The sequence below is a fragment of the Poecilia reticulata genome, chromosome 20 (assembly GCF_904066995.2).
Source record: "Poecilia reticulata chromosome 20, P_reticulata-male-v2, whole genome shotgun sequence".
NCBI lineage: Eukaryota > Metazoa > Chordata > Actinopteri > Cyprinodontiformes > Poeciliidae > Poecilia > Poecilia reticulata.
Window position 1 is genome coordinate 22,279,140 of NC_088849.1, and position 26,234 is coordinate 22,305,373.

Below are 26,234 nucleotides of genomic sequence, written 5' to 3' on the forward strand. Positions count from 1 at the left end.
AGAGCCGTGTTGGATGGAGGCTCAGTGGACCAGGTGAGTTCAGGTTGAGGGTAGATCCCCTCTGAGCTGCAGGTGATCCTGTTTCCATCCTGATGGATCCTGATGTCAGAGACTGGAGCTGCAATAAAACACAGATCAGAATATCAAAAATATCAACATAATTAATAATCAACTTGTTTTAAATCCCACCTTCGACTCTCAGGTGAATAAAAACCAGTTTATTTCCACTGGTGTTGCACCTGTAGGTTCCCTCATCCTGAACTTTGACCCCTGTCAGCAGCAGCGAGGCGTTTCCTCTGGAGATCTGATCCGTGAACAGAGACGTTCTGCCTCTGAAGTTCTGGTTCTGTTGGCCCAGCTGGTCCTGGTTGCCGTAGTAACGGTGGGCGGCGCCGTCTGCAGGTGTCAGGCGGCTCCAGTTGATGATGACATCAGAGCTGCTGGAGACGCTGCAGGGCAAAACGCAGCTCTGGCTGAAAACACACGTCACCCGGGTGACTGAAAAAAATAATATAATTTTATAAAAATGATTCACACTTCATGTCTGCAATAAACAATTTAACTGGAAAAACATCAAATCTTACCAAGTGTTGGTTTAGTTTCTAGAATTAGAGCAAATATCTTATGAAATAAGACAAAACTAACTTACAAACAACTTTTCAATGTAAAGGAATTTATTTTAAATGCGTGATTCTTGATTTCTAAAAAATCACTAGTTCCTGTGACAAAGTGGTTCAGTTTGTTTCACCACCTCTCAACATTGTAAGTATAGGAATCATGTTTTGCTCTTTAAATGTTAAAAACTAAAACTAACCTGTCAATCAAATGTTTGTCTTGCTGATTAAAAGTGAAACTATTGACCAGCTGCTGGCTGAGATCCAGGTTCTGGATGTTTACATTACAAAATAAATGCACAGATTTTACAGAGTTAAAATAAAAAAAAAACATCTGTTTCCACTCAGTATGTTCAGTGTTTTTATATATAATATATATATAAATATTAATAGAGACTGGTAGATTATATTTGTCTTGGCCTTCTCATCAGAAAACTGAAAGTATTAAGCTAAATATTGTTTCATAAATAACAGAAATGTTTATAAACATTAAGCTGAAAAATGTCTGAAATTCATAATTTGTCTGAAACAGAATAAAACCATTAAAATGCCAGATGAGCTGAAGTTTTCAGACTCAAGCTGCAGTTTGAACAGAAACATTTCAACACGTCTCTGTTTGTTTGTTTTATCGTCAGATAAAAATCTGCAGAGCAACATGACTCCTGCTTCACTCGCCTCTTTCTGAAGAAATCCACTGGAAGCTCAGAACCAGCAGAACCACGTAGCTCCTGATGCTGCCCATGGGCCCAGTTACTGGTCCCAGTTCACACCAACCTGATTAAGGCTTCAAGGAAACGGATCGGATCAGAGAAACGGATCCACCCAGTCCGGTTTATTTGGCTGCAGCTTCAGTGCAGCAGAGTTTCTCTGATCATCTTCGTCACGTTTCTGGTTGTTTTTCTCCCTCATTCATCAAATAACAGATTTTATTTTGTTCCAGAAAAAGAAATAAGATCACATTTTAAAATATGTAAATGAGTGTGATTTGATTGGAGGTGACTACAGTCAGTAAGAATCTATGTTTAAAAAGTTTGTGGAAAATATTTTCTTCAGAAACGTCAATTTATTAAATCAAGTCCCATTAAGTTTACATTTACTATCTGAATTATTTGGTTCATTTCAATAAGATTCTTTATTCACTGTTTTTGTCTTGAATATCCAGGAATCTGTTTTATTTTTAACACAATGTGATTGTAATTAATTAGATTATAGGTAACAGCAACAAGCTGCTGTTGTATTTATGTTCATAATCTTGATTTATGAACATAAATACAAGATTATGAACATAAAAATGAAGTTTTAAAGAAGTCGCCTTGCACCTTTTCCGCTGCTTGTCAGCGATTTGCTCTTCGGGCCGGTGATTTGTTCTGCGTCCAGAACCGCCTCAAAAATTCAAACATGTTTGACTAAAACTGAGTTTATATCAGTTTCTCTCACTAATTCCAGAATCCAGTCTTTTCTCACATTAACAGATTTTCTTTGGGTCGACTCTGATGCAGACTTGGTCTAACTGCTATATTTGGTGGTAAAATTAGGCGGAAAATCCTGTTTGTCTCCATGAAATTAAAGATGTGAACTGAAACTGAAATAATTCACCCAGCACAGGTTTAGATTTATAATTTTCTTTCAGCCAAGAGGTTAATTTCTCATTGCAGTTGGGAGAAAACTCTCTCAACATATTGATATTTTTAAAAATACCATGTTGGAAATGATTAATTCCCTTTTCACTCATGGAAAATATGAATAGAAATTGCAGAAATTATTATTTCTGACGGGCTTCCTGAATGTTTCTGACATGCTGCACAGAAGGTTTTTTATTTGGACGCTAGGGGGCAGAGTAGAGCCGGTTACCTGTGTTCAGGTCAGTCAGCCTCATTTGGCCTCAACATGATTTGCTCAGTGTTTGATGTTTTGGGTGTGTATGTTTTATTCTTTGTTAATTAACTAAAGAAATGTGAATTCATCTGGAACATTATTTCTCCCTTATCATGACTCTAAAAATGTATTTAATGATCTTTATGGATTATGTTACATTTGCTGATTGAAGCAAGGACTTGCATTTACTTTATGTCATGTTTATTGTTATTGTTACATGTCATTTGGTACATGTGGAACATAAGTATGTGCATTTTCAATAGCACCCCTAAATGAGCTAAACAAAAATAATTTCTTTTGAGCAGTGAGAATATTGTGACAGTTTTAATCATTTATACCCAGATCAACATTGTGGAGCCTGATTTTGATCATCACTCTGCATCATCTAGCAGAAACACAGAAAACAATTGTATTTTGTGCAGAACTTAGGCTTTCTTCTGCTCAGGATTTAAAAAAAAAGCCTTTGAAAATGATCAAGAGATTGCATCAAATTATAAAATGACTTTATAAATAAATTTTTTAAATAAATTTGTTAAAATCTTCAACATGCTTCAAAATATTAAATATGTTTTCAAATTAAAACAGGAGAGAGAGAATATGTAAAAGGGACACTGCATTTTTTTGTTTTACTTGGGGTTCTGTGGGAAGATTGTCAGCAGTCAGTATCTTACCTCCAGGAAATAACTGATCAATCTCAGTTTGGAGAAGTTTGAACAACAAATTCAAACTGTGCTGCGTTGTGAGAGCAGGGCCAGTTTTACCATCAAAGATGTAAAATCTTTAAAACAATCATGGTAGTTTGGTTTAACTTTGTTTCATTGTCATGCACTGGTTGTACTGTTAGCTGATTGTTAGTTGCTGAAGGTAGAGATGTTAAGAATGAGACATACTATCATAACTAAGCACCAAATGAAGTTTGTGGATAAAGAATTAAAGGAAAGACAAGTTGACAGATTTTTACGGTTAAAACAAAATGATACAGCAGACTTTGAGTTTCCATGGGGATTAAGGATCATATCTGCCCAGGAATTGATGAAATCCATGAATCCTTATAGCACCACATGTACCTTAATAACCATTAATATGGGCTGTGGAAATCGCCTAGCACCACAGAAGATAACATACAGTCTTCCTCATCTCCAGACTTACAACCAATCACAGTCAATGAAAACAAATGGCCCTCCTTGATTGGCTGCTTTGTAAACTTTAGTCAATTTGTATCAAGCAGCATTGTGCCCAAGTATTTCCGTTTCCTAAATTGGATTTTTTTAATATGTCTTATCAAAAATATCTGCATATAGGCAGATTATTCATGAATAATTTTGTATTCACAGAAAAATCCACAAATATCGAACCACAAGTAGGCAGAAAGGTTCACTGTACAGCAGTTCTTATATGTTTATTGGATTAAATAAGATTCTAAAGCAAAAATTATGGCAGTTTAAAGATTTGTGAAATAGTTTTACAATGCAGAAATGAACCTGTTTTTTTATGTAGATGGAAATCCTGAGGCAGGGAGAGTTATCCACCAAGTAAGACACTGACAGCTCATAATCACTCCACAGAATCCCACTCTATGAAATCCGAACTGTCCCACTGAGTTCAGCATCAAGAAAAATAACAAAAAATAATAAAAAATTGATTGTTGTATGGAAAAATGTCCATGCAAAGACAATAATAAAGTGATATTGATAGTTCATAATCCAGAGTCTGCAAATAAATTATAGGTTCAAACTGAACCGACTGCAGCAAAAGAAAACAGCAGTTATTTTACTTCTGTCACAATTTAGGAGTCCTTCAATTTTTAAAAAAATTTAAATTTCTGCTTAGAAAATAAAATATAAAAAAGTTATGCCTTTAAGCTTCTAATCAGTCATGACAGACAGAGATTCAGTTTTTCTGCTCTTTTGTGATTTTTAGCTGTCAGTCCTCAGGTCCTTCTCTTCTTCTGCTGCAAAAATAGAAAAAATGAATTAGAAAAGACCTACAGCTGTTTATTCTGCACTGCTGTATGGATCATTGCTTTAGAAATGCTCAAGTTTATGAATCACCGTTTTGTGAAGTCAACTCAGCATTTTGGGCACCTCCATGTTGAACTGATGCTAATTTCTGCAGAGAAGATAAAAGTGCAAGTTGTTCCATTAAGCAGCAGCAGCAACTCATCAAAAGCTGCTTAAGCCAGCAGTGTGTAATTTTTATAACAATATTTTATTAAATATTTGTTAAACATGTCACCATAGAGGCAGATAATGTATAAAATGATTGAGCTCCTCTGCCTCTGAGCAGCGACTCTCCCCAGGCTGGAGGAATTATTTAATAACTAGGATTAAATTTCAGTTCATTTGATTTTAATCTGTTTTTATGGCTGGATTAAATTGACATTTTAGAAAAGTGTCAGTTTCTTGTTGTTGGGAATTGGTGTCATATAAACAAGACTGAAAACTGTCAGATGTTTCAAACTTTTTAGTCAAACCTGTTCGTCTGAATACTGCAGCTCATAATAACCAGGGATATATTTACAACAAAAGATTTATTTGTGAGGAACATTAGATGTTTTTTGAAGATTGAAAAAAAGAGATTGTCACAACAGAACAATACAGAATCAAATTAAAAAGTAAAAGTAGGGTTGGTTGAGTTTTCCTTTAAAACAATATTGACTGTCTCCAATATTGTCCCTTCTCCCAAAAATATATATATATTTTTTTTAATTCACCGCTTTTGCGAACAATTTTAAAATCTTCCACTCACGTGCTTTTATTTTGAAGGCGCACCACAGCGCTTCCTCCCCTATCAGCGGGAGCCAGAAAATCCGTTTGAATGAGGTAAACTGTCGGGAATGTTGCCTTGAATATCGCTCGTTTATAACATCTTTCTGTCAGTTTACTTTCATATATAGAACAAAATATTTTTGGTTAAGCCGTTTTAATTCTGGAATAGTCACATGTCCAACATTTTACTGCTAACTTTGTATAAAAGTTAGCTAGTTTAGTCACAATGATTTATGTCATCAGAATGAGACTGAAACAGCAGCAAAATGAGCCTTTTCGTTATTTAAAGTGAGGAATGATGTCTACACAGAACCTGATCATACTCGACCACTTATATTATATTATATTATATTATATTATATTATATTATATTATATTATATTATATTATATTATATTATATCTTTTTCTTCTTCTTCTTCTTCTTCTTCTTCTTCTTCTTCTTCTTCTTCTTCTTCTTCTTCTTCTTCTTCTTCTTCTTCTCCTTCAGCGCTTGTGCCGCCTTGTGGGCGCACAATATATTATATTATATTATATTATATTATATTATATTATATTATATTATATTATATTATATTATATTATATTATATTATATTATATTATATTATATTAATTATATTATATTGTTTTATTTTTGTTGGTCATACTGATGTATTGAGTTTAAAACTGCTGAGTCCTATTCTATGAGCTGTTTTTTACTTTGGTTTTAGAAAAAGGCAGAATCTGTTCATTTGCCAGTCAACTTGTATCAATGCATTTTGACCAATAATCAAATGTCTTGACCAATAAAATATATCAGAATCTGGTAGCCTGTCTGTGCTACCAGAGTATTTATCTCGCTAGTTGTGAGAGAAATGATAAAGTGAGTGTTTATCCTGGAATGACGGTCATTATACTATGCATAACTTTAATCTGATTATTGGATAGTAAATAGTAACGTGTTACTTGTTACTGAAACAAGGGGCCGGATTAGAGTAACGCGTTACTGATGTTTAAATTTAATCTCTCACGTTTCCGATGCGTTTCCCCTCCAGTGACAGACTCGTTCCTTCGCCTTTGGGTTCAGTGACTAAATAAAATGCAACAGCAGAACGTAGCACCTTCATGCTGACATCAACATTAAAATCCATCAAATCTTTTACTTACCTTCTGTAGAAACACTAAACAGAAAAGTCGAGACGAGCAAAAACACGAACCACCTGAGCTCAACCATTGCGTTCAAATGACTCGGTAGGAGTTAACAAGGTGTGTTGGTAAATAATCTCAACCAACCAGTTGAATGAGTGACAAGCGAAAGTCCTGAACTAAGTGTGACTGATGTACAGATCAGACTAACAAAAACCACTAAAGTAATAGAGAATTTAAAATTTCATCGATGTTTAAAGCACTAAATGATACCAGGAGAGGCTGAAATACTTTAGATGTGATGTACAAGTGTGAACCAGGATTAATTTCAGCCTTTGTAAGTTTTCTGTGTTTTATTTTTGTTGATGCCGTTTTGTTTTTATCACAGTGTTTAGACAGAAATCTGATTAGTTGAGTTTGTTCCATCGTTCCTTTGCAGTTTGAGCTGTAATGTTGTACAAATAGTGTTTTTAAGAATCGATGTTGTGTTTATAACCAGTTATCAGCTTGTTGTTACATCATAAAGAAAAGGATCACGTTCTGTGAAATAAGCAATTCAGATGAAATTAAAGAGAAAAGCAGTCAGGAATAAAATATTTTCATTTGAAAGATTAAGTTGCTTTTCACCCTTTAATGTACTAATAAACATGATTGGGAAAGAGGAAAATTACAGTAATAATAATGAAAACATTATATATAAAATTCAATTAATGACATTATATTGTATAACAAATAGAACAGTGAGTTTGTTTTCTCTTAAAAAAAAGAGAAAATTCAAAATAAATCGGCTACAAATAAATAAGTGCAAAAATATAAAGAGCCTAATTTTCACATCAGTAAAACATTTTCTACAGGTTGGAGTAGAAAACGTTACAGAGATCAGAGGAACTCAGAAAGTTCATTTACACGGAACCAGGAGTTGCCAGATGGACCAGTTTGGTTCTGGTTCTGGTTCTGGTCCTTCATGTTCTTCTGGGCTCTCAGGCCATCAGGCCCCTTATTCCCAGGGAGGTCAGCTCGTTTTCAGCTCCACCCAGTTTAACCGGCTTGGTTTTCCTGTGGGTGGAGACTCTGAGGTTCCTCTGAGTCTGGAGTCTCCATCAGGCTCCTGCAGAAAGAAATTAGATTTCAGTTCTGAAAAAAACTGAACAGAACAAAAGTGAAATCCTGGAAAGCAGAAACGGGTTGGAGTGCAGCTGGTTTACCCCCGACTGCTGACTGATCCATTCTCTGGTTGTACTTCTAATAAAATGTTCTGCTGCCGGGATCGTTTGGACTTCATGGACTGAAGGGAACAGAAACATCAGAATCAGCTTTAGTTACAAACTTTGTTCAAACAAATGAAGAATTTAACTTCTAAAAGTCTCTATTTGGTCTCAGACATTTGAACATAAACATGTAAATATTGAGATATTGTTTATAATTATGTATTTATTCACTGCTTCAACAAAAGAATAACTCAGGCTCACCTTGATACATTTTTCAACACAGAAGGGAATCGCCATCGTTGACCATGTCACCAAGATGACTCCAGCGACGATCCCCATCCCCTGAGCCCGACCTGAACACACAGCGCGTTCACATCCAGATTTAATCTGACCTCCAGATTTAATCTGACCTCCATATTTAATCTGACCTCTGCTGCTTTAAGACGACCGGATGACTTTAAAACAATCACCTGCTGTTTCCGGGTTGACCAGCCTCTCGGTCTTGTGGTTCTTCCGGGTTGTGACGGTGCAGACGTAATTCAGGTCCGTGTTTTTGTCCGGAACCATCAGGGAGCTGCTGATGTTGAACAGCTGCTGCTCGGTCAGCTGCACCAGAGTCGAGCTGTGGAGGACGAACTCGGACGGCGGCTCGGTGGACCAGGTGAGGTTCGGTTCCGGGTAGATCCCATCCGAGCTGCAGATGATCCGGTTCTCTGCTTGTCGCAGGTCGACCGTCTTCACCGGAGCTGCACACACATTTTGTTACTAAAACACAAAATCTGAACAAGAATGTTTTTTATTTTTTAGTACAAATTTCTCAGTAATGCTGAAATTAGACAAATTAATTTACAGGTAAAATGATTGACCAAAAGCCACAGTTTCACTGGCAGATTATTTCACTTGTAACATGGAAAAATGTCTTATTATAAGTGAAATAATCTGCCAAATTTAACCAGTAATTTTTTCTCAATCTGAAGGGATTATTTAATCAAACTCATATTTCTTACAAGTTACTTCTAAGTTAGTTTGTCTTATTTCAAGCTTACTAAGCCATTTGCAGCAGAAACTAGAGAAAAACATGAATGTTTGTCAAATTAAAGGTAAAGAACGGATGGATCTGATCGCAGATTTCCATGCAGACGTTAATAATCCTGTGGTTCCCACCGTCCACTGAGACTCTGATGAAGGCCAGCCTGGTTCCTGCTGAGCTGCTGCAGTTGCACACATATCGGCCCTGATCCTGGACCTTCACTCCGGTCAGCAGCAGAGAGGCGTTTCCTGAAGCGACCTGGTCCACAAACAGGGACGTTCGGCCCCTGAAGTTCTGGTTCTGGTGTTGGACTTGGTCCCTGCCGTCATAGTAAGAATGAACCGCAGATCCTCCTGCTGCCAGCTGAGTCCAGTGGACCGCCGGTCCATCGGCCGGCTGGAAGCTGCATGGCAGGACGCAGACCTCACTGAAAACACAGGAGACGTCTCTGTCTGCAGCAGAGGCAGAACAAATCTACATTATTATATTGATCCATGGAAATTCATTTTTATAAGAAAACCTAAACTTATTGCTTTTCTAGTTTCATACGGAGAAATGTACAAGCAACATCTGAAAGTAGAAAGAAATGCTGATTTTTCACTGCAAAAACACAAAATCTTATCAAGTATTTTGGTCCAGTTTCTAGTTCAAATATCCTATTGCACCTGAAATAAAACAACACTAACAAATAACTTCTCAGCAACATGCAGAAGTTTGTTTTGAGTCAGTAGCTTCTGAATATTGATGAAAAATTATTAGTTTGTATAACAAAACATTTTTCCCATGTGAGAAGTGAAAAAATTACCAGGATTTAAAAAAATCAATATTAAAGAATTACTGACTTAAAACAACCTCCTGAAAAGTTACTGTCAGTTAGTTTTGTCTTGTTTCAAGTATATTTAGATATTAAGGAAATAAAGAAAACCTCCCGACCCCACTGAGGGACAAGGGTGAAAGAAAATGGATGGATGGATGGATGGATGGATGGATGGATGGATGGATGGATGGATGGATGGATGGATGGATGGATGGATGGATGGATGGATGGATGGATGGATGGATGGATGGATGGATGGATGGAGGAAATAAAGAGAAAAGCTTGGTAAGAGTTTGTGTTTTTGCAGTGAGTCGTTTCCTTCAGGCAGCCCAGCAATGGCAAATGTAATTCAATAGTTGAACACTAGATGGCAGCGCCGCACCGCCGGCTGTTTTCAGAACCAGTTTATTTCCTCGTGCAGGTTTTGGTTTGTTTTTGTTATATTTAGTTTTTATTTAAGGCTGTAAACAGGATCAATCTGCCTGGTTCCACTTTGAACTCTGACATTTTTATAAGAAAATAATAACATTCCTGAGACAATCTTCAAATTGATTCTTTTACTATTTATTTATTTCTCAACAGTCATGTGTTGTTTGGATCCAGTTTAATAAAAATCTGTATTAATCTGGGGTTTATATTAAATCTGATAATTTTGCTTCCTGTTATGTTTGCTGTGTGATTTTGAAGGAATGTTTTCGGACCGGTTCTGTTTGGTTCTGTTTGGTTCTGTTTGGTTCTGTTTGGTTCTGTTTGGTTCTGTTTGGTTCTGTTTGGTTCTGTTTGCTGGTTTCTGGTGCTGCTCAGGTTAATTTGCACATTGCTAATCTCACCTTCAGGATGTATTTTATGTTTAAACAGAAGCAGACAGTGCAGTTATTCTCCACCATCTAAACACAGCTTGTCAAACTCAGAGCTCACTGGTTTGTAACAGTAGAAATATTTATGTTAAATAACAGCAAGCATGCATATTATTCAGGTTTAAGTTGTGATGCAGATGTTTTTTATTTAAAATAATTGTCTTCCCAGTTACAACGAGTCACACAGTCAGTGGTAATGATTATAATATTAGTAAAATCATTTCATCTGGTCTGTTTCCTGCTTTGTGTTTCTGTCTCTGGTCTGAATTATCCAACATCCCAATCAAAGCAGGTGAAGCTGGATTAAAATTAATCTGTAAATGTGTCACTCACCTCCTCGACAGTGGGTCCAGAAAAACGTCACGACGCCCCAAAACACGACACCCTTCATCTCCGTCATCGTCCGGTCGGCTTTCAGCCGACTGCGGAGCCGAAGGGAAGGACAAGGCGTGACGGAGATTTAAAACATCTCACCGAACTGGATTCATGAACCAGCTGCCAGTGACAAACCAAGGAAACGATGATAGGCAGCTTCAACCTGTGCAGCAGGACAGGAAGAACGTTTTATTAAATCAGGAAGGCTGTGGCTTTAAAACTGTTTAAACAAATGATGTGAGGTTCATGTTTTAAATAAAAGTTGCAGAACTGGACACCAGGTCTGTTTCTGTCTCACTAAATAAAGACTTACTGTATTTTACAAACTGCAACAATCCTGGAAATATGAGAAAAGTTAAAATAATAATAACCTGTTAATGCACATTAAGAGCTCACCATGAAGCCATAAAGACGTTAAATGCAAATTAAAGGTAAATAAGTTATCAGGTTAACTTTGTTTTAAATTTAAGAAGCTCTCAGATTCAGGCCATAATGTTCATGAAAAGTCCAACTCTGAGTTTCTTTGTCAGATTTTTCTCATTACTTTTATGTTTCACTCAAATGTTGCAGCTTTTTGCTCATGGGGTCAAAGGTCAACAGCTCTAATCAGTGTGAACTCCAGTCTTACTCTGACCTGCATGTTTTGCTTTTTCAGCATGTCGGATTCACAGCTTCCAGTAATAAACTCATTTCTGACCCCTGGCAGCCAGTTGAGCTGAGACATTTGGGCCTTCAGGTCAGTCAGGAACTTTGACCTCTGGGTCGTTTCTCAGCGTCTGCAGGAGGAGAGGAGCTGGTTCTGTCCGACATGCTCCTCCCAGCTCGGTCCGCCCGTCTGGCGCCTCAATGTCTGCGTTTTATTATTTTTAACATCATTTTTAATGAAATACAATGTATTACAAATTCTGTAGAAAATTAACCTTCATTTCTCTGAAATTTAGGAAACAGAAGTATGTTTTGCTAAATTAAACTGAACAGGTTTAGTCTGATTTAAGGCAGTGAGAAACGATCAGCAGAGCCAGAAAGTTTGATCAGAGTTGAATGAAACACCAGATGATGAACTTTGACTGAATGTCCAGAGTTTTGTTCTTAAAACAGCTCAGATTTGCTCAAACTTGCTTCCTGCAAAGAGACGCAGGAACGACTCATCCCAGTGACATCTTTTATTTTAATTTTATTTTCTGTAGATGAATCTGATCAGCAGCATGTGAACAGAAAACATATTTTCCATGTGAGTAGGAAACATGAGCAGGTCGAAAACCTACAAACAGACAGGAGAAAATTACCAATAAGTTCATTTTAACTTTAACTAATTTCCTAAGTAATGATTTAATACTTTACTTTTAAGTTAACAGTTAATGAATAAATAAACTATATTCCAAACAGTGAAACTAATTTGTTCTCAAACACATAAAAAACTTTCAAACTATAAATCTATTTTAATCTCCTGAATTCAGCCAGAATCATGCTAGTCTGAAGGAGCTGAGTGGGGAGGAGCTGCGACTCAAAGGCGGGGCTAAGTCCACCTCCATGTTTTCACAGCTGAATGGTTGCCATGGAGATTAAAGGATTTCTCAAACATCAAGACAAAACTCCAGGAATGTTTTTGATAAAGAAATAACATTTTAACACGATGTAAAGATAAAGTTAATTTTACATCATACTGCCCCTTTAACAAACGCTGCAGGTCTGTCTGGTGATTAAAACATGATTGATTTTCATTCAGTGGGTAGAAAATACAGAAATTTTACTCGAGTAAAAAAACTTGATAATTAATTTATTCAAGTAAAAGTGAAAAGTACAGTGTAGAAAAAATGACCCTACAAGTTTGTTTCCTAAAGGTTACTGAAGTAAATGTAACTAGTTAGTATGCAACTCTTAACAGTTAATCTGTGAATGAGCCAGAAACTGGTTCCAGTTTGGTTAAACTGTTTTATTCCCAGCAGGAGAAAAAGGATTTATTTTTAAGAAAACAGTACAATGAAATAAAACTCTTTAAAAGCCAAAACCTTTTTAAAAAATCCAATAATTCATAAAGTGACCTGAGCAGAGCTCAAAATTACAAACCATCAAAGAGAGAATAGAAATACAAGCTGCAGATTTTTATTTATTGTTAAAAACATTCAACCTTCAGATAAAAATAAATTAAAAGCCACGTGACAAAGAAGATCATTTAAAAACTCTATAATTCAGGCAGCATCGTACAAGTAAGCCCCAAATTATGTAGGATTAAAGTTAATCTTTGATCAACCCGTTCACCATAAAGTACCTTAAAGTTCTGGTGCGGCCTGGTTGGAGTCCGGAGCTGAATCAGAATATATGGAGGGAGAGATTAGGGTCATGGTAAGAGGCTGTCCAACCTCTGAATGTAAATATGAGGAAGGGATTCCTCAAATGTTTTTTTTTTTAACAAAGTGTAAATAAAAAATTTTTTTTAATAATGAACTTTTTACTTTATTTTATTTTTTCAGGGAGATTCAGAAGGTATGAATAATTATGAGCTTCACTGTGTAAACTGAAGGCAGAAACATCAAATGAATCCAGAAGCAAAGACAGAAACCAGAAAACAAAACGACGTGACGATGATTTAAAATACAAACCGAAACACAGACAGAAACATGGAGATGTTACAAATATTTAAAAGATCAAACGGCTGCAAAGAGAAAACAGAATTAAACTTTATAAATGAAACTTTTAACATCCAGAGATTTAAAGTACAAAACAGAAAAATCTCAAAGTGCATAAAGACAGAAAATAATAAAACATTCAGACAAAAACATTTAAAAATCAGTCAAATTACCTTCATTTCATTTCAGTGTTTTAAAACTATAAAGTATTTAAAACTGGTAAAGTAGTAAATATTGATTACAGCTGTTAAAAGCTGTTTATCATTTTAACTTCAGATGGATCCGTTTTTTAAAGTCAAATAACTTCAGAAAGTGCAAATTTTACCAATTAGGTCGATTTACAAGTAGCAACTGTAGCTTTTAAACTGATATTTTTATACATTCTTAGAATTTGTTCTTCCAACGTAAAGACAGAAAATAATGTTTATTATTTATAATGTTTTTTAAAAAATGAGGTAGATGAGGACCTGTTCTGTGTTTAACAGATACTGGTTAATACAAAGCCTTCATTATATATATATATATATATATATATATGTATATATTAAATCCAGTCCCAGCACCACAGAGCTTCATCTCAGAGTCACTTCATGGTTCTGCCAACTCGTCACTTTCTGCAGTCGTTCGTTCTTCCTCTTCAGTTGAGGAAACAGATCTATGAGAAAAATCTCAGTCTTTTCTCTGACAAACAGATTCTGCAGGATCCCAAAGCAGATTCCAGGCTACGAGGAAACCGGATCCTGCAGGAAGGTCTCTGACGGTCCAGTGTCTCCTGGTAGCTGAGTGATCGATGCTGAAACCTTCCTGCAGTCTGTTTTCTCACAGTTCTGTGAAGGACGGCAGCAGATTAATGCGATCCAAACAAACAATAGTTCTTCATGGTTCCTAAGTCTTTCAAGCTCTTAACTCATTTAAAGAGGAAACTTTTGTCTCTTCAGCATTTTAACTTCAAGCTTGTAAACTGAAGTTATGAACCAATGTTGCTTTGACTGAACATAAAGAATCAGCTCAAGAACTCACTTGGGGTCTTGAGTATTTAAACTTGTTCTGTTTATGAAAATAAAGTTCCAAGTTAGTCATCATAAAAGCTTCAAAGATAATTTAATAATGAGCAATATTTTAAATTCTCAGTTGTTTCGATTTAGCTGCATGTAAAATGTCATAACAGCCGAGTATAGAATGTAATTGAAATTACTTTTTATATAATTAACACAAGACAGAAATACTAAAGATGCAGAAAAGAGGAGAAATAATTCCTACCTTGTTTTTATAAATAATGACAGCAGCTGCTATTCCCATTACCAGGATTACTACAGACACTCCTATAGCAATTCCGATATTATTGCCACCATCTACAATAAGGAGAAAATAAAACAGAAAGAGAAACATTTGTAATTATTTTGCTAGTTATTTATAACTCAGACTGCACATAAAAACAAAAGTGAAAATATGTTTTAGTGGTTTCTGTCAGGAGCAGCTGCTCCTCTGTCCTGCTGTAAAGGTCGGTAGTTTTCACACCTGAGGACTTTAGAACATTTAAAAAGATTTCTGTTCTGTTGATGTGAAACAAATAAGTCGCTTCAGGTGCCGACCCAAAGAACCGGAGCGGACCGCTGAGAGGAGCTGGTGTCGGTTCTGTTCAGTACAAACTGTAGCGATTCGCTGAAGGTGTGATTGAAGTCTGACTGCGATCTGACAGATACATGTTCACTGCAAGCTTGATCCAAATCACTTTATGTTGTGCTGCAATGCATTGTGGGATGCTATGGAGAGAACAAACTAATAAATAAAGACAATGTGTTTTTTTCCATGAAGCAAGAAGCTTCATGCAACTTTCAAGATGTTTCCTTAAAACCATTTTTCTCTGATAATTTGGCCTGAAATAAAACCCAGAAGGCCCAACATCTGGTTCCTGTTACATCTGGTTCTCCTCTGCAGTCATATTCAGATAACAGGATGTAGTGGCAGGTTCTGGTCACTAAAATGGATTTAAAATCTTTTCTTCTTGTCGTTTCTAATTATAACCCAGAGATCAGGAGCAGCAACCTGGATGTTTCTGGATCTTACCGTCTACTGGATCTACTAAATGTAGCGGTATGGTTGCTATGGCGATTTGCTTGGTGTTCCTGGATTCACACGTGTACGTTCCCTCTTGTTTTGATGTCAGGTCTTTCAGTGTTAGATCTCCTTGTGATGAAACCTCCTTCACATATTTCTCCCACTCCGCTGTCGCCTGAAAAGCTTCACCTCGGCTCTGTGTCAGGATGAGCTCGTTGTGGTTGAATCTCCAGGCGATCTGATCTGGAGGAGCGTCCAGATGCTGACACTCAACTCTTGCTTCGGTGAATGAAGAGTTCCTTTGAGCTAAAAGTAAATAAACACCCAACATTCAACAACTAAAGCCGTATATTCACCAGAAACACGAACTCCATCATCTAGACCAGTGGTTCTTAACCTGGGTTCAGTCGAACCCCAGGGGTTCGGTGAGTCGGTCTCAGGGGTTCGGCGGAGCCTCTGCCGCGGAGGTAAAGACACACTTGTGTAAAGTCGTGATGACGCCCCGCTTTGCCATCACTTGCTGCAGAGGATCACGTTACATTGCTTAGCCATTCAGAGCTGCGGAAGAGCCCTGATTGAAGGAGCTCCTCTCAGCATGGATTTGAACTTGTCTTTATTTACTTCAGCAAAGCTCAGTTTTTACCAAATTATGTTGCTTTCCACCGAAAGCTACATAATTTGCTTTCGGTGGAAAGCAAATTCCACCGAAAAGACGCCTTAGTCTTTTCGACTAAGGAGTCGAAAAGATGCGACTCCTTAGTCGCATCTTTTCTGGGTTGCTACTGCCTCTAGTGGCGAGGCGGTGGTAACACAACTAATATAATTACATTACTATATCAGAATACTGAAAAGTCTTTATTATTTATTATACATTTTTCATTCTCTTAAGAATGTAGAGCTAATTAAATGATCTAAAGACCTTAAAGTGGTTCCAGTTTCTTTCGATGGCCAAACTGTTGAAACTGTGGCAGATTTTAAATACCTTGGGTCGTTCCTGGACAGTCAGCTCAACTTTGCTGAAAACACCGACTATATTTTGAAGAACTGTTCTCAGAGACTCTACCTTCTAAGAAGACTTAGTGATCTTGAGGTGACCCAACTACACTCTAGTTGGGTCACCTATGTCTTGAATTTGGGGGGAAAAAATATTTTACTTCTCACTACATAAGGGTTCAGTGAATGCGCATATGATGCGCATATGAAACTGGTGGGTTTGGTACCTCAAAAAAGGTTAAGAACCACTGGTCTAGAGGGAACATTTCCACCTACCCTTCTCCATCAAAGTAGCTTCCTTCTGGTCTTTCGTTGTGCTGACTTTGCAGGTTGCAGCATTATGAGAGCCGTTGAGGTTATAAGGTATGGAGCTGCTGATGTTGTAAAGCTGAGACTCGGTCCTTGATATACTGGGTGGTTTCGGTGGATCATGCTGGGAGCCGATGGTCCAGATGAGGTTGGGTTCAGGGTAGATCCCGTCTGAACTGCAGATGAGATTATTGTCCGACTTCCTGATGGTGACTTCCTGAATCGGAGCTGAAACACATTTAAACATCTCCAGGTCAAACTGCCTTGATGCTGCAGAGCAGCTTCTAACTTAAGAACCTCAGTGAGGTTTGAACAGTTATTATCTGTTTACATTAGATAAGTATTGCCATATTCAGTTCCATGTTTAATTTCTTAATTTATTTTTCTCTGCTTTTTGCATTTGAATGTAGTTTATTTTTTAAAACGAACATGGAGGAACTCTGGCCATTTCATCTCAGTTCCTGTTTTTTGAAATAAATGTTTTCCAGTCTTTAAGTTTTTCCTCCTGGATGATTTTTACTCATCCTCTGGTGATTCTCAGATCGTCTCAGACTCTGACGCCGTTTCCTGTCACTCTGTCAGAGGAAATAAATAGTTTGGCGTCTGGAAGGAAAAATCTAATTTAAACCAAACTTGGTTCCGGTGGGAACCACTTATTGGATAGTTTGAGTTACATCCAATATATTTTTCTGTGGTTTATATTGATTTACTGACAGTTTATTATGTATTTTGATGTTTGCCATGCCCTATTGTCCGAGTATTATTTATAATTATTTACCCCAAAATTAAACAAATTGACAAATAAATCTGTTTTTTCAAAACTGTCAAAAAGCAGATGAATTACAAGAATAAAATCACAGACATAACTACTGTTTTTTATCTATAAAGTCAATATTAGAGGTATAGACAATGCGAAGATGTTTTCCTAGATGCAGCCCAGAGGAACCATGAGCTGCAGAGCAAAACTGGAACTGAAAGAATCTTCTGACCTGAAATATCTGAAATATTTCAGATAACCTGACGTTGCTCAGGGGTTTTGTCACAGTTTCTGGAAAGAATTACTTTCCGTTTTATTCTTGAATCACATTTTAACTATTTAAGCCTAATCTTCCTTTTTTGGCTTATTAGTAACTAACCACTGGACAAACAGGAGGAATGCTGTCAGATGACTGTTGTCTGACCAGAAGACGGAGTTTTCCTCTGATGTTAAAAAAAATAACTTTTCATCCTCCTTTTTCACTTTAACCAGATTAATTTATAACGTAATTACACATTCTCCACCCAGATTAAACTTTAACTCCTAAATTTCAGCCTCATGTCGTTTCCTGCTATTGTTCTGAGTTATTAATCATCCTTGGAGTTTTATTTGGTCTATCATTGAGACATTCCTGTCTCATTGTTGTTTTAATAAAACTTTTTCACAGTTTGTCGAAGGTTAGTAAGTTTCCACAGTTTTCCAGTATCTGCCTGACGTTCAGCCTTATCTTCTAGCAGTTTATCCGTCCAGGTGCTGACCAAGGTCAGAGCGACGGGAACACAAATGTTTTCTCTAAAATCCAAACTTATTTTGCAACATGAAGTTTCAAACTTGTTGCTGGTTCTCACCAGTTACTGACTAAACCTCTGACTGAATGAGGTGCCTGCAGTCTGGAAGCTAATTAACGTTACAAGATAATGAAATGGGATTTTGAGCTGATTATTGTTGATTTAGACAGAAATGCAGCCATTTAAAAAACTGACTCAACTAAAGTCAAATTCTTGTGGCCATTTTTTTCATGTGAATCTGGAGAAGATGTCAAACCCAGTGAAACCAGAGGGAAAAACTAATTATTCGATATTAACTTTACCTATGAAACATTAAAAAAAAACTAATTTTAACAAGTGAAGTACATATTAAATACATGTATGTATCAAAATCATCTCCAAGAGACATGAAGAGACATGCTAACAAGCTAGCTTCTATTAGCAACTTCAGCTACTGGAATATTTTCCTTGGATTTTATGTATTCGGTCTCTAAAGAAACATGTTTAATTACAGACGTGTTAAATCATCTGTTTTTGAATGAGAAACAAACTGTCAGAAGTGTAAACAAACAGTTTATGGTTCTGTGTCTCAGACACGCGGCAGCCATGTTGGATTGTGAGTGAGAGCTTAGTGAGAAACCTCCATGTTTTCACTGTCATTTCTGACAAGAAATGTATCTCTTTGGGGTTTTTCCTACTTGGAAATGGTAATTATGACTCCTAAGTAAAAATAAAATTATTAAAATACACCTTTTAACCAAACACTCACTTTCTCTTTCTGTGTCTATAAAAACATAATAGCTAAAAATATGACTTTTTATTGTACTAATGGCTCAAAAAGTGTGCAAGTGCTGTCCTAGACTTTGAATTTCTTTCTTTTTCAGTCTTATTTTAAATAGGACCTATTATACAAAATTCACATTTTTTTGCTGCTTTTCTGCTGCTTCTAAAAACAGCCCAAACTTTTTTTTGGCAATAAGTTAATGTTTCTTTGTGTCTGGAAAATGAGCCCTTTCAAAAAATCTCCAGATTATTAAGTCACATTCAAGAGGCACTGCAGCGTTACCTAGCAACACAAGCGGAGCCACAGCACATTTGGTCAGCTGGTTCTACTGCTGTATTCGATGTACAATGGCTGCTGGACAAACAAGTGTTTTGTTGTTGATTTACGATCCAGAAACCACTTGCTGTGTTCCTGTTGGCTGTGCAGGAGGCGCCACCTCTGCTTTTCAAAGATGTACATTTGTATAATTGAGCATCTGTTTGGGTCCATTTTCACATAATGATTGTAAAGGTTATGATGGGGGCGTGGCCAGCAGCTTACATTGATTTAAAGTGACAGACGCCCTAAAACAGCTCATTCTGAAACCAGAGCCAAACTAAAGTCTCACTATCTAACAATGATTTTGTGCAAAAATATGCAATGAACATGTTTGGTACTGACCATGACGTGCCCCAACCTGTTCGAGGAAGTGTAATAGATCACCTTTAAAGGCCTTAAACTGCACCTACTGACTATGTTAGGAATGTAGACTTACAGGTTTTAAGGTGTGTCAAAGATTAGCATGATGATGGACTTTAGTCTTTGAATCAGTCAGTCTGCTTTACGAAAGACATGTTCAAATGCAGAGTGAATGTTTTCGTACCATAAACCCTTAACTGGATGTAGGTCTCCTTGTTTCCGTTGACGGTGCTGGTGTAGCACTGATATCTGCCTTCATCCTGAATGCCCACGTCGTTCAGCCGCAGCGAGGCGTTGCCCCTACTGAACTGCTCAGGGTGCAGCGAAGTCCGGCCTTTATACCGCTGGTCCTGCCGATCCAGCTGATCCTTGTCGTAGTAGTAGGAGTGTACCTGGATGTCCCCTGGCTTAAGGATCCAGTGGATGACAACCTCATCGCCAATATTAAACGAGCACGGCAGGATGCAGTCGGTTCTGAACTGGCAGGAGAACTCAGTGTCTGAAAACATGGAGGAGGAGATAGTGGGGCTGGTTACAGTAAAACATCAACATTTTATAAGGCTGAGCAGCATCAACAGTGGGATAAATGTCTGTTTCTACTTGTTCACTGTAGCTAGTTCACCCAGAGGTTTGACTGAAACCTTAATATTTAACTAGGCTGAAAAGATGCTAAACTAGAGCTGAAGATTCGGTAAAGATTTAGATGCTATAAATGATCTATAGATGCTTTAGATTAGCGGTTCTCAACGTGGGCGGTACCGCCCCCAGGGGGCGTCAGAGGACGGCAGGGGGCGCTGGCGGACATTTTTACAATAGGGGGGCGCTGGGATGCCTTTGGTCGAAGGTAAACTTTACACCTTAAATGCACAACAATGCCAGTTTAGACTTTGAGCAACTTGGTAAAACTGTATTGTGTAACATTAAAACATGCTTGGCTGCAACTGTATCGATGGCAGCTCTTCTTCTTCTTCTTCTATTCAGTGTTTGTTAGCTTCTGTTAGCTTCTTGGCGCAGCTCTGTTCTCCTGCTACTGGTAGCTAAAATCACGATACCCTCTGAAAAATGAACCCATTTAAATAAAGAAATCCCTCCATGGTTGATACCATGATAGAGAGCGTTCATTTTATAGCGTTAACACCGGTGCTGTAAGTGGTCCGGTATGAAACGGGGGTGATAGAACAACGGTACCGCAGCACTTTTAAATTTCAATAATCAGAATGCAGAAATTGTTTCCGTTGTTTTAAAAGGTTTATGTCAGTCTGCCTTTTCCCCATCGATACGTTTCCCGACCGCCCTGCACCTTAGGGGGTTAAAAAAAAAAAAGACGCGCACATTGTGCAAAACTCTGAAACAGGAGAAGCGGGACGTAAAACGGAGCGACGAACTAGATGTGAATTATGACATAAAAACAGAGAATCTGACGCTGAACAGTGAAAAATCATCACATGATGTGAAAAACGCGACGATTAGGCAGCGCAGCAGGTGATGAATGAAGATTACTGATGGTCAAACTATAAAATAAATCTAGCAACAGGAAAGAAACTAAAGTGGATCAAATGAATGGAAATAAATCAAGAACAAATAAATCAAGAACAAAATGCAAGAATAAACTAAGAAGCTAAAGTAAATACAGAGGAATAAACTGGTACGGCAAGATAGAGCAATAATTAATACAGAGGACTGTATGGTAAGAATAAACAGACACTATTTCCAGATAAAAGGTAAAATAATATTGTTGAAGTGTCATGGGTTTGTTGAAACCACATCTAGTACTGAGAATAAATATATCTTACAGACCATAACAGTAAATAACTGATCACTTATTTATGTTTTTAATTAGATTTGATATATTTATTTCTTCAATATTATTTTTCATGTCAGTGTTAATGTCATGAGGCTGATGACTCCATGACACTTTGAATTTGACTCATTAGGATTTGATTAAGAACCAGATTTGTTCTTTGTAATTTCTGTCCAGTAAAACTATTAATCTATAAATCAATAGCAGGTCTATATAAAGATATAATCCATGTTTCTGTCTCATATTTGTATGAAATTAAAAGGATCTGGAACTTTTATTTTTCCACTGAAAGCTCTGGTTTGCACAATAAATGCCATGTGGGTGAAATTTTATGGATGATACTCTGATGTCCCATTCTCCTGAAGGCAGCACAGAGCTGCACCACCAGAAACCCACAGAAACACTGAAGAAAAGAAGAGCTATGATTAATGTAGTTACAGTTCTATCCATGTTTTAATGTTGCAGAGCTCAGTCGTTTTGCAAATAGTTCAAAGTTTAAACTGGCATGTTGTACATCTTTTATCTGCTCATTTGTGTAATATTTAACAACTAGAAAATGGCAAAGAATATTTTTTCCACTCTGATTGGCTGCTGTTACCAATTTTAACTTGAATGTTCGTTGCATTTTTTATAGACGCCTGTGAAAATAATTTCTATTCCCATGACTTTTTTGTTCTCTGGGAAATTATTTATGATGATAAATACAGAAACGAGCATAAAAATCAACACATCTACAATAGTGATAGTAATATTAATGATAAAATAATAGTCAGTGCAAAGTAGCCTGCAAATTCTTTGGTGGGGGGCGGTGAGGGACCTGGATAAAGGCTGGAGGGGCGCTGGGCTGAAAAAGGTTGAGAAACACTGCTTTAGATGCTATATGCCTTGTTGAAGAAAAGCTTCTCCAGCTCAGATTGAGCATAAGTAGGAATTCATGGCCACTCCGGTAAATTTTACACACATGACACATTGATTGGTTTTACTCATTGATACTAGTAAAGGTATCAGTCAGTCACCTGACTCAGCTCAGGTGTTCAGGAAATGTCATAAGGTTTGGATGGTTCTGAAATCCCCTGGTTGGTTATTTTTCTTTTCATTTTTAAGATTCACAGCCTCTAAATTGGCAGTGAGAGACCTGGAGGAAGACATGCAGCAAACATCCTGAGGCTGGGAATCGAACCGAGGACTGACATGATGCATCCGCTCCACTTCTACTTAAACTTTTATTTTTCTGTCTATGCAACAATTCTGCTTTTGAAACTCAGTTTTTGCTTTATGACTTTCCTTTTTTCATTGTTTATTGCCCTCTTAGCGCGTGCTCTCAAACTCCCTCTCTCTGCTTCAGCACACCTGGCTACAACATTACCTGGTTAGCAGAGCTGTGCAGAGCTGGACTGCATGCTAACGGGGCCATTTCACCGTTTCATTCAATGTGTAGGTCAACAGAAACATTATGCAGGATTCTGGTCCTGCAGGAGGTTTAGATGAATGGATCAATGATTTCTTAAGATGTGTGATACTTGAAACTGCTGATGTTTCCAAATGTACTTTGTTCAGTCTGACTGAACTGGAGTTATTTTGCAAAGAAACATTGTTTGTAGTCTCTAGATGTGCAGAACTGGTAGAAAATTTTCTCCATTGTGGTTCTGCAAATACAAATGTACTTAATTTATTAGAGAAATACTGAGAATAATTTGGTTTTTCCTCCGTTTCACAACCTGTTATGATTCCTGCTGATGTTTAGCTCAGTTTTCCAGCTGTTTGTTGGAGTTTGTTTGCTCCTTGTGCTCTGTGCTGCTACATCTGGAGTAGCAGCACTCCAGATGTAGTGTGGAGTGCTTCAGGAAGCATTCAGGAATGCTTCCTGAAGCTTCCTGAGCTTCAGGAAGCATTCCTTCTGCAAAAGTCATTCATTTGATTTGATTCAGGTGAACTGGAGCAGAAATACTCTTAACACACCTGTAGAGCTGTGTCTGAGTTACATTTTGACTTTTACAGCTGAACATTGTTTCTGTTCTTTACTCTGATTGGTTTGAATTATGCTAATCTCTGACGTTTATCACTTCTGTCATCATTTACGAAAACTTACGACATAATCATTACTGATTTATCATGCTCTGTCATATAAAACCCATTAAAAGCGTGTGGTTGTAGAGAAAGACAAACTTGGAGTGATTATTGAGTATTTACCATGCACATCCAGAGCCAATCAGAAAACAAACGTAGAAAAGATTGACAGATGGACAGATGACGTGATCGTTAAAAGAAATGAAGCCTTTCTTGTGAATGGATAAGAATGTTACTCATCCAGTATGACGAGAATAAAAACAGAAACTAGGCCTCCACCTTCGACACAACAAAACTAGTTTAACATTTTAAAGTTTAGCTTTTCTCTAAACCCCTTGTCCCAGACGGCTGTGACACATTTACAGAGATTAGATATGTGGACATTTATAGGTCAAAGTTTCATGTGTCTGACCAGCTTATGAAAGTTATTTTAAAAACTTTATGCTGTGAAACTGTTTTCTACAGTTTCTTGTCATCTGAAGGCTGAACACATTTAGTTTAAATATCCTTGGGGTGAATAAAAACAGTTTGTTTTTATTCACCCCAAACCCTAACCCTTTCCCATCTCCTTTTCAAAGTAAAATCTACCATAACAACATGAAGATAAATATATAGGATCCAGAGATGAAAGAGTATAAAAGTGACACTCACCTCCTGTTGTTAAAGTCAAGAAGTTTAAAAATCCAAAAATGACAAAGAATCCGGAGGCGTTCATGTTGACTCGTCTCTGCTGTCTGACCTTGTCTGACTGGAATGATTAACTCAGCAGCTGACCGAACAGGGTGTCTCCTCCCACAAGTCTATGTGTCTTTATATTTTATTTGCATCGTTTCATTTAATTTTCTCCACAAACTAAAATCTTGAGCTTTTTTTGATCATTATTGGACATTGGTCTAACACAGGGGTGGGCAATCCTGGTCCTCGAGAGCCGGCGTCCCGCAACTCTTAGTTGTCTCCCTGGTCCAACACACTTGAATCCAACAGCTGAATCACCTCCTCAGTGCAGGCAGGTTCTCCAGAGTCCTGCTAACGACCTCATTATTTGACTCAGGTGTGTTGAAGTAGAGACACATCTAAAAGTTGCAGGAGTCCAGCCCTCTGGAGTTGCCCACCCCTGGTCTAACACCAATGCCTGGAAACAGAGCAGACTGAGCTGTAACTCATACAAGTTTCTATATTTAGAGACTTTTTGGAATGCCTGTCCACTGACGGTCAGCAGTATGACACAACAACCCTGTCGCTTACGCCCTGATCAAACTGTAAATAAGGAAAACAGAAACTATGGATAGTATTTATTTTTTTTTAAATATAGAGAGGTTTAGGTAGGTAGTCCAAAAACATGACTGTCAGGTTAATTGGTCTGTCTAAATTGCCCCTAATTTTGAGTGTGTGTGTGCATGGTTGTGTGTCCTGTTGCCCTGCGACAGACTGGCGACCTGCCCAGGGTGACCCCGCCTCTCGCCCGGTACATTAGCTGGAGATGGGCACCAGCAACCCTCCTGACCCCACTGAGGGACAAGGGTGCAAGAAAATGGATGGATGGATGGTTGTTGAAGAACTTGTTGAAGATATTTATTGTCATTGTTGTAGATATTGGTAGTGGGATCCAATGATCAGCTGATTCCAACAGCTTTCATCCTCCAACACCGTTATGGAGCAGAAATACGTCCAAAAGTTTCAGACTCCTGTGTTTTAAAAGGTTAATATCCTGGTTTGTTCATTATGATGCTGCATTGTGGTGCAGTGGGTAACGCTGCTGTCCTGCAGTCAGAGAGTGGTGGGTTCAAAGCCAGAGTACCTTGTTTTCCTCCAGGTGCTCTGACTTCCTCCATAAGGAGTTCGGAGGGTATTTTTACTCCTGACAGTCCGGTAGACTCGGTTCTATTGGAACCAAACCTGTAACATCTGCTCCACCTCCAGCTGCTGTGGTTCTTTCTCTCTGAGTCAAACCAACCTGTTCCCCTCCTGGCCTGTAGGGGCGCTGCACCAAGAACCACTGAAGGAAACGGCAGTGGTTCTTTCTGCATCAATCGCTTCACCAAACTGTACCAAACCTCCTTCTACACCAAATGTAAAGAAGAATTTAGCTACAGCAGGTTTTAGCGGTTAGAGATTTCTATTTTGTCTTTGACAAAAGACATCAAGACATTTCTACCACTGGAGCTACACTAGAGTGCTTGTTTTGGTTGTATTTACCCAGAATGCCTTGCGTTGTAGTCCACTTCCTGCGTTCACATATGCTTTCAATCTGAACTAGAGTTCACTTCAACCAGGCCAAGCCCGAGGTTTGGAGGACCAAAGTTCACTTTTTGGTCCAATTACATATTCTATAAACATATATTTATATATTTATAGTGAGCTATGATATCACAGTGTTGTTTTATTCTCAGATTTGTTCCTTTTATTGCAATATATTAGTATATTTATTTGTTCCTTTGTCTTTACTTAGTTCTGTTGAATGTTTTAGCCTAATTATAGATTTACTTGTTTTTCAAACTGACACTTGAAGTATTTTGTCAATAAATCATGTTCTATAAATAAGTTGTTTTTGTTTTTTCCGTATCGTGTGAAAGTTTTTCTGCATGAGAACGTCAGAGATCAAATTCATCCTTTCATCTATAACACCAGCCTGGTGTTCATAAAACAATAATCAACAGAGATTGAGAGGTTAAAGGTCAATAACAAATTTAGTTCCAGAGTTCAATTTTAAAACAAGACAAACA

General features: G+C 37.5%; 1 protein-coding gene and 1 long non-coding RNA gene across 3 annotated transcripts; both read right to left on the reverse strand.

Moving 5' to 3' along the window:
- Positions 1 to 4,300: 4,300 nt before the first annotated feature.
- On the reverse strand, positions 4,301 to 5,467 carry LOC145549482 (uncharacterized). The gene is made up of 2 exons (XR_014085473.1): positions 4,541 to 5,467; positions 4,301 to 4,440 (listed from the first exon to the last, which is right to left on the reverse strand). It is a non-coding gene; the product is annotated as an uncharacterized LOC145549482 (long non-coding RNA).
- A 7,290-nt stretch (positions 5,468 to 12,757) lies between these two features.
- LOC145549397 (uncharacterized) lies at positions 12,758 to 24,644 on the reverse strand. 2 transcript variants are annotated; one of them, XM_081601669.1, is made up of 7 exons: positions 24,163 to 24,644; positions 19,828 to 20,142; positions 16,625 to 16,885; positions 15,376 to 15,661; positions 14,558 to 14,651; positions 14,318 to 14,344; positions 12,758 to 14,124 (listed from the first exon to the last, which is right to left on the reverse strand). In XM_081601669.1, exons 1-7 carry the CDS (start codon positions 24,224 to 24,226, stop codon positions 14,020 to 14,022), a joined length of 1,152 nt encoding a protein of 383 aa, XP_081457795.1. In that variant the 5' UTR covers positions 24,227 to 24,644; the 3' UTR covers positions 12,758 to 14,019. The 2 variants fall into 2 exon arrangements, with proteins under 2 accessions (XP_081457795.1, XP_081457794.1); XM_081601668.1 differs by having other exon boundaries at positions 14,558 to 14,649; positions 15,365 to 15,661; positions 24,163 to 24,643.
- Positions 24,645 to 26,234: the final 1,590 nt, after the last annotated feature.

What these genes read in the sequence shown, in the direction of transcription:
- LOC145549397 (XM_081601668.1), bottom strand. Translation starts at nt 24,226, where the DNA reads ATGAACGCCTCCGGATTCTTTGTCATTTTTGGATTTTTAAACTTCTTG. An exon ending in CTTGACTTTAACAACAGGAG is followed by an intron (nt 20,143 to 24,162) that starts GTGAGTGTCACT and finishes CCATGTTTTCAG; the next exon opens with ACACTGAGTTCTCCTGCCAG. An exon ending in CATCCAGTTAAGGGTTTATG is followed by an intron (nt 16,886 to 19,827) that starts GTACGAAAACAT and finishes AATGTGTTTCAG; the next exon opens with CTCCGATTCAGGAAGTCACC.